Below are 9,056 nucleotides of genomic sequence, written 5' to 3'. Positions count from 1 at the left end.
CTAGAGCTATACTAGCTTCAAACATTGAGGCTGTAGAACAAATTAATGAGTATGTATTAAACATTGTGCCAGGTGATGACAAAGAATATTTAAGTTGTGATTCCATTGACATGACAGATTCTGCAGAAATTCAAGGTTACCAAGCTATTACACTAGAGTTTCTACATTCATTAAAAACATCTAGATTACCTAATCATAAAATTAGGTTGAAAATAGGAACACCTATTATGTTGATTCGAAATTAGATCAAGCATAAGGGCTATGCAACGGTGCAAGGCTAATTGTGTCTAGAATGACTAATCATGTTATTGAAGCATGAATTATTTCTGGTAAAAACATAGGTAGTTTGGTCCTTGGCCTTTCAAGATGATTAGAAGACAATTCCCAATTATAGTGTCATATGCTATGACAATCAATAAATCTCAAGGACAATCTCTTGAATATGTTGGATTATATCTTCCTGAACCAGTTTTCAGTCATGGCCAACTTTATGTGGCATTCTCATGAGTTCAAAGTAAAAGTGGATTTAAGATTCTAATTCATGATAAAGAAAGAAAACCACAAAATATAACTATCAATGTGGTTTTCAAGGAAGTATTTCAAAATCTCTAGTATGTGCTAATATTTTTAAGTTTTTATACAATTAATCATTCAATATAACTTGTTGATAATAATAATCTATCTTGTGGATGCAAGATTTTGTTTAGAATCTATTTTGGAACAACATCATCACACCAACTTTTTGGTGAGTTTACATTAAACAAATCTATTTTGATTTGGTCTACTTAAAAAAAGAGAGATTATCCTCCATCATATTTAATTACATTTTATATTTTAGCGCAACATAATTAATGAATTATCTTATAACCTTATCTTTTTTGTGTACAATGATGTCTTCTAATACTAGGTTCATATAAATGAAATAATTAATTTTCTAGGAATATAGATTCAAAAACAGAGAATGATTAGAATATAGAGGATGAAAACACTTTTTGGATGGGTCCAATAAGTAGAAGAAGACCTTACAAGTTTGTCCTTGTAGACCTAAGACAACTAGAGCCTAGAAACATGAAGGTAGCAAGGGAAAGTTAGTTATATAGAGAAAGTATAGATGAGAGATAATGTCATTTATTTCATGACCAAGCTTTGTAACACTATGTCATTGATCAACTAAAAATAACTTAATTTAATATACAATTGGGATGAAAATGCTACTTTAGTAATTTATTAGCTTATAAATTTATTATTCCTTTTCTATATAATAATAAATATTAATTATTGTCGATTTAGTAATGATTCAATTACAGTTAAATCATATCATAAATTTTAACTTACAAAAAATGTAGCATACCAATTTTAATATTTTTTAAATTAATTTTTTTTTTACTTTTGAGAATAAAAGAATTGTTTGGCTAGAAAAAAATTTATTTCCTATGGTTTAGGTAATAAATAGTGGCACTATCATTCTACTCTGATCCTGTGAAATGGCCCACTAATCAGGTAGCTCAGATGGGGCATTTTCTTTATACACCATTCAAATATCAAATAGTTCATTTTAAATTTGAGTTATTATCTCAAATGCACCTATGCATATTTATTTGAGATTGTAATTTAAATTTGCAAGGTCCAAAATTAATGGATTATTTAGTAACAATAGTTGTAAGCAAAAAGCAAATGAAAAAAGATTGGGTGTAGTGCAGGAACAGAATCTCCTGAATTGTGCGCAATCCCAACATGGGCCTTAATAAAATCTCCCAAATAACTATTTCATTCGGTCATGCTTAATATCCATTTCAATTGCCATTCATTCCATTCACTCATTCATATGTTCAAAACATGAAAATAGAGACGACGTTGGTAGAGGAATTGATGCAATCCTACCCCAAAGGGCATTGGATAGAAGACTCCAAGAAGATTGGGCCAGAGATGCAGGAGAAGGCCTTAGGGTTCTCATGAGCCTTAGGGTAGAATTTAGGCCCATGGGCTAAGTATGAACCCACTTATCTTTGCACATATTAGATTAGGGTTTCATTATTTTTGAGCCTTGTATTTAGGGCTCCGTAGTGTATGGAGGGTACCCTAGTAATGTAGGATTTTTTAGCCCTTGTAGTTTATGGCACCTATACTAGTTTTTGTATTATGGGTAGTTTTATAATTTCACATGCATTAAGTGCACTATTTGATGTGTGTGTGTTGGAGAGAAGTTTAATTGAATTGGGAGAAGCCCAATCCAATTAAATTTTGGACCTTTCTAAGAGGGAGGTGAGCATTTGCTTGCTACACCTCATTGACACATCATATAGCCTCACTTTGTGCATGTCCTTCATGCTTTACATGTCTCATGACACCTAAGCACACTTATTGGATAATCTTGGACTTGATCTTGGATTAGTGGGCTGAACCATAGCTAAAATTCACAAATTATAATTAGTGAAATTTTGGCTCCAAATTTGGCTCCACAAATTCAAATTCAAGTGAAATTTGAATAGAAATTCAAATTTCCCTCCAATTTTGTGTGATACTTAGGCTATAAATAGAGGTCTTGTGTGTAGATTTTTTCAACTTTGATCATTTGAGAATCACACTTCAAAGTTCAAACCTCAAACCTCATTTGAGACACAAAATTTAGTGCTCCTTCCACCTCTCTCTTTCTCTCTCATTCTTTTCTTCCATTGAAGCTTCCTCTCTAAGCTTCTTATCAAATACACTCTCTTGGTGGTGAAGCTCCTCCTTCCATGGCTTATTCCCTAGTGGATGATGCCTCCTCTCACCTCTTCTCCTTCTCCATTCCGCTGCCATTAAAATTCAAGAAGTAAAGGACTCCGTTGATGAAGAAGATCCAAAGCCTACAAGCTCCACATGGAGCTACATCAAGAATGAACTCCATCTCATACCCAAGGACTAGACATGATAGAGCACACTCAATCCATCTCACGCCCAACCACAATAGAGTTATGTGACGATCCATTTCACTTGGTAAGCATCTTCATAATACTGCACTCTAGGTTAAATTTTTTTTATCCCCAGTCACAGACCCAAGATCATGTTAGGGCTTTTAAATTGAAACAAAAAACCAATACTTTCAACCTAGAAATATCATTTTTCAATAACAAAAATGGGTATATGCACTGTGTGCAAGTGATTGTAATGCGTAGTATTAAACCATAAAAGATTGGGACTTTACTAGCGTATGAATACATGCAAACGATATTGACGATTTCTCTGTATTTGAGAGATTATTCATTCAAGGTTATATTTTTATAATGATTAAATCGTTAAAAAAATAGTAACATCAATGTACATTAGTTTAGGATTTTAGTGAATATAAAACAAAAAATTGATTCTTTCAATCTATGAATATTAATTTTTTCTCTAACAATGGCTATATACAGTGTATCCATAAAATATTGACACTTTACTATAGGATGACTACATCCAAACTATAATAGAGTATACTTTGTATTTGAGAGATTATTCATTCAAGGTTAGATTTTTAAACTAACTCAATTTTTAATAGTGACATAGAACAAGAACATATTTTGTTTATATCGTTATTTATGCTTCACCATTTAATAATAGTAACTTTTATATTGTAAATGGAGTTTAAAAATCATGGATGAAGATCAGAAGAATTGGAATGAAATGGCTAAGGTAATGATGATGGTTAATAGAAAACCAACTAACATGTTCAATTAAGGATCAAGCTAGGAATTTCAAGACTATTCTCAAATATACATGACATGATATAACATATCAATATTGCTTATATTAGTTTACTTTAAATGTAATCTTATAGTGAAGTTAGTAGGAACTTTGTTGTAAGATGGGAAAATGAATTAGAGCATATTTGGCATCTCCTACATAGTAATGGAAAGATACACTTTGTTGAATACAATCAAGATCTTTAGAAACCAACTATAGTGGCTGGTTGGATTGAACAGAGAGATTACTATGGATTGGCAGGTAATCATCAAGTAACCATGACCCATTTTGGATCATCAGTTTTCCTCTTGACAATCGACAAAAACACCTCTTAACCACAAGCTTATCCAAAGTGGCATTCGTTGTACCACCAAATTCCTAATTCAGCCACCTTTAAAGTCCTACTGAATTAGTACAAAGTAACTTGTAGCAATTTGGTGAGTAATTCAACACTGTATATAATAAGTACCTCTGTCTGTAAAAATTTTAAAAACATATACATATCTAACATGAACTTAATCTTAATTTCAGGATGCACTGAGTTCTATGTACTCATTTATGAAAGATGCAAAATTCACCAATGTTAATTTGGAAGGGACTACAAAGGCAACATTGTTGACAATAATTGGAGGAAGTATGCAAATTCACAAAATTTGGAAGTTGACCAGGAAATTATATTTGAGTTCCCAGATCCAAAATTTAACTTTGTTCTATTCTAAATTTGTTTGTAATTTAACTACATTATACTCTACCAATCTCTAGAAACTTTGGTTTATAACTCTTTCTGGTGTATTTTGTGGGAAATGGTGCTAGGAATGGTTCTGCTATGATTTTTTGAACTAGACAATTTTATTATATAAAATATATTTTGTATTCCAATTTTATTAGATTTGGTTTTCATTTACTTCTTTTCAAGGACGACTTATGTTTTATTTTTAGGATTTTTACAACTTTGAATGTTGAGCTATGTTATGTATAATTATAGTTGGTTTTTAACTCAGCTGCTTGGTTCATAATTATTTAGTAACATGTGAAATGTTGTATATTATGTTTTGCATTTCGCACGTTTTAGTTTTAACATTTCCTAATAATCTTATATTAGTTTTTCTTCTCATTTACTAAATTCTACAGAGTTACAACTAAATGTATATGTAGCTTACCCATGCGGACCCATGCGTCCGCATGGGCACTGGACTAGTTTGTTTTTAATATAACACCCCTCTATATATCTAATTAAGAAAAGTTTGGGGGGCCATGCCCCCTATGTCACCACTAAGATCCGTCTATCCGCGTATGTATGTGTGTGTGAAATATCTACTTTCTCAAGCTTTCACTTTTTCTAACATTCACTTTAATTTGAATTTTTCTCTCTCTTGAAATGATAAATTTCACTTTTCTATCATACATTGTTATATGCCCTCTTATGCTTTCAATATCAACTCAACAAGTTGTAGCTAAATATCATATATAAACTAATTTCAAATATATTTTTATCTTTAAAATTCAAATAGCTCCTAATATTTATGATATATTTTCTTATACTTTTAACATCAATAGAACAATTTAACAAAATGTAACTAAATATCATAAATTAATTTTGAATTTATATTAAAGAGTTAAAGAGGTAAGTCCTTAATGGTCCATTTTATTAGTTAAATACATATATTATCTTCAAAAGTCAAATACACTTCTAACATGCATTTGATATATTTTTTATGTTTTTAATATCATTCCATTAAAAAAATTAATATCATTACCAACTGAACATATAACTTCTTACATATCACTTTTAATCAATTATTTTCATGATCTAGCAACTATTAAAACTTTTAAAAATAGTAATATGTAAAAATAAAACAAGATACAAATTTATATATAAAGAGGATTATTATATAAATAACACAATTTTATTAAATTTTTTTATTTCTCTTGATCTATCATTGTCAATATCTTTAGTTCTAACTTAATTTTTTATATTTATCAAAAGAAAATCAATAATTAAAAATGATAATATATCACAAATACATGTAAGATCACTAGACAATAGCCTATGATCTAACCTACATTAAGTTTAGACTACGTTGGACTTTTTTGAAAACAAACCATTTGTAAACTTTTTATAAAAAGTCTATTTGTTTAAAGAATCTTTTAGATCCAACAAGCTAACATATAAATAATAAATAATATTTTTTTGTTATTATTCTTTTATTATATTGTATCAAAACCATAAATATATTTTTAAAATATTAAGCCTGTTAACCTATATAGATAGTCAAATATATAAGTTTATTAAGCGACGAATTTATGCTTTATTTAAACAACTTATTATAAAATAAATATTTTAACTAAGTTATCATCAAGATAATAAATTTATATAAAACGTAATTAAACTCTGCTTGCCTGGGCTTCATATGTTAGAGGATCCTATGCTATGCTATGGGGTGTTATTATTTACTTTTTGCTTTATTTTCATTCCATTTATCACTTTTTTTTTATAAAAGAAGAGCAGCAACTACTAAAACTCGAAAAAGTGATCCGCACACGCCCTTTAAAACGATATCTGGCCGTTGAAATCCATTTAGCGACGTTCCTTAATGGTCAATTCATTAGTCCACGGATCGCAATCCTTAACCGTCGATTAAGCGAAAAATCCAAGGACAAAAACCAAATTTCAAAGCACGCTAGCTTCCTCTTCCCGCTCCAATAAATACCCAATTCCCCGCTCCACTCTTCATTCCAATTCAAACAGAAAACCTAATTTCTCAAATTTGATTTCGCACCAAATTTTCCTCACTAAAATGTCTGGTCGTGGAAAGGGTGGCAAGGGTTTGGGAAAGGGAGGTGCCAAGAGGCACAGGAAGGTTCTGCGCGATAACATTCAAGGAATCACGAAACCTGCGATTCGTAGGTTAGCGAGAAGAGGTGGCGTGAAAAGGATCAGTGGTTTGATCTACGAGGAAACCAGAGGAGTTCTGAAGATATTCTTGGAGAACGTGATTCGTGATGCTGTGACCTACACTGAGCACGCTAGGAGGAAGACAGTGACTGCTATGGACGTGGTTTATGCTCTTAAGAGGCAGGGAAGGACCCTCTACGGTTTTGGAGGCTGAACAATTCTTTTTTTGGCTGTGCTCCTATGTGCTTGTTCTCTTGGATGCTGGTGATGTTTAGGTTCATCCTGTAACATAGGCTTATTCAGCTCTAGATGTAAAACGTTGAACCGTAATTGGAATTATATGAATTAGTACTTTTTTGTTGGTGGAAATTATAGCTCGAAACTTTGGCCTCACGTTTTTTATTTGGTATTATCATGCTCTGCACTGGAATGTTTTGACATGGAAACTGGTCTTGTAATTTAGATTTGATAAAAGGAAAGGAAAAGTACACTATTCAATGATGTTTTGTATGGTATAAAGGTTAATTGAATTTTGATTTGTGAAAGAGACAATATGCTGAAAATGATTGCCTTTGTTGCTGATTACTATAGATTTTTGGTGAATTTGATGAAGTTTTAAGCATTGCGTGTTTATTAAAGTCAGAACAATATGAAACAATTATGAACTAATCTAGAAATCTAGTGAAGACAAATCTCTGAAGTTTATTAGAATCGTATAGCTGGCTTGTTTTTTGCAATATGGTGAGTTTATGCTGTTATTTTTTGTCAAATTTTGCTTTCCCTTTTTATTGTGTTACTTTGAGCTCATGCTCGAGGTACAAATTTGTGACTCCGTGGGAACTCTAGTGGTATACTAAAAATCTAAGAGTTTTGTAAGATTTGTGATATAGCATAAGTAGAATTAAAACTCCAAAAATAACCATCATTGTAATTTGTTTTGTTCATGTTTCCTAGTTAAGGAATGAGTCTACACTCTACAAGCTTATGTTAAGAATCAGATTTTTTGTAATGATATCCTATCAAATTTCCTTCAACCATTTCTGTCAAGTTGGACAGACACAACTACCTACTGGAAGCCCTATTTTGTTGCTGACTAGAGGGAGTAAATTTGATGATGGCTTCAATCTCGGGACAATGAATTGTCTTAGGCAATTATGACTGACGGTTCCAACAAGAGCAATCTTGCTTATGAAGAATGATAAACCGATGATCAACAACTTTGGTTGTTGTTTAACACCATGACTGAAACTCAAATCACAAGTTTCACAACATTCACAAGGGATCATTGTAGATTGAGGAATATATGATCAAGATGAAAACCTTGACACAAGCTTAAATTCTCAAGATCCCAATCTCAACTTTTGAGTTGATCATACAAACTTTTGCTGGAATGGATGTTGACTTGTTGAGTATAAGCTCAATATTGTCGTCCAATTATCTAACAAAGAAAACATGACTTGGGTTAATCTGCACATTCAGCTTCTAGCACTTGAAAACAATATAGAACAAAACAATTTTACAAACCTCACCAGCCTCCATCAATGTTTTTGGTAATGTGGCCAATAGATCAGACAATAAAATAAGCAGACAATTGGACTAGACAAACATGGAGATGTTGTGGTTTTGTGAGTTAAGCACCCTTCAACCATGTCCCTGTGTGCTTTGTGAATTTTTAAGTTCCATTATGAAGTAAGCTAAAACAAATAAGGTTATTATGGTGGATTAGATGTCTCGGCTCAGGTTTATTGACAACTTTAATGACCTATTTGGGTTGAGACATGATGGTTGTGGATTTATGTTGGAGGCTCTAGGAGAGAATAAGGAGGGAGCCATTGTTTCTTTTTCACCATTTTAGATTACTTAAATTTTCAATTTTTTCATTTTTTTTTCTTCTATTTCTGGTTTATGGTCTAAAAATATTGCAAGGTGACGATACAATGTATGAATTTGATTACTCAATATAATAAATAAATTGTTAAAGTAGGATAATAGATTGAAATGGTGCCTGCTTGATTCAATGTTCATGAAGTGATTCATAGTTCTACTAAAAGTAGCATCACTTGTAAGATAAATAAATTTACCAAGAATGAATTTATGAGTTTAAAACACTGACACAACACTTACTTATTTAAGACATAATCAAGAACATGAGAATTGTCTGTGCATAGTGCAACCTGTAGAAACCCAAGATCACACTTTCATTTTCTAGAGTTTTCATTGAGACAAATCCTATAGAGCAATTGTTAACATGATGGTGAAGGGGACCTAGTCTTGGTATTTATTAACCCTAGGCACATTCCATTATGGGCCCAGTGGTTAGCCCCAAACTGTTTTCCCACACTGATCAAAATTAGGTGTCCAAAACCCATGAAAAATTAATCACATTATTAGTGGGCTTAAGTATCATCAAATGAATCATAATATCAGACTGTTTTTAGAAAAATAAAATTTTACAATT

The 9,056-nt window shown here is 31.6% G+C and overlaps 1 protein-coding gene across 1 annotated transcript; it reads left to right on the top strand.

The window, feature by feature from the left end:
* Positions 1–6,418: 6,418 nt before the first annotated feature.
* On the top strand, positions 6,419–7,099 carry LOC114374476 (histone H4). The gene has a single exon (XM_028332118.1). It carries the CDS (start codon positions 6,501–6,503, stop codon positions 6,810–6,812), a length of 312 nt encoding a protein of 103 aa, XP_028187919.1. The 5' UTR covers positions 6,419–6,500; the 3' UTR covers positions 6,813–7,099.
* Positions 7,100–9,056: the final 1,957 nt, after the last annotated feature.

Source organism: Glycine soja, chromosome 11 (assembly GCF_004193775.1).
Source record: "Glycine soja cultivar W05 chromosome 11, ASM419377v2, whole genome shotgun sequence".
In the NCBI taxonomy this organism is placed as follows: Eukaryota; Viridiplantae; Streptophyta; class Magnoliopsida; order Fabales; family Fabaceae; genus Glycine; species Glycine soja.
The sequence above is the reverse complement of the archived record's forward strand: the minus strand, read 5'-3'. Positions and strand labels throughout refer to the sequence as shown.

What these genes read in the sequence shown, in the direction of transcription:
- LOC114374476 (XM_028332118.1), top strand. Translation starts at nt 6,501, where the DNA reads ATGTCTGGTCGTGGAAAGGGTGGCAAGGGTTTGGGAAAGGGAGGTGCC.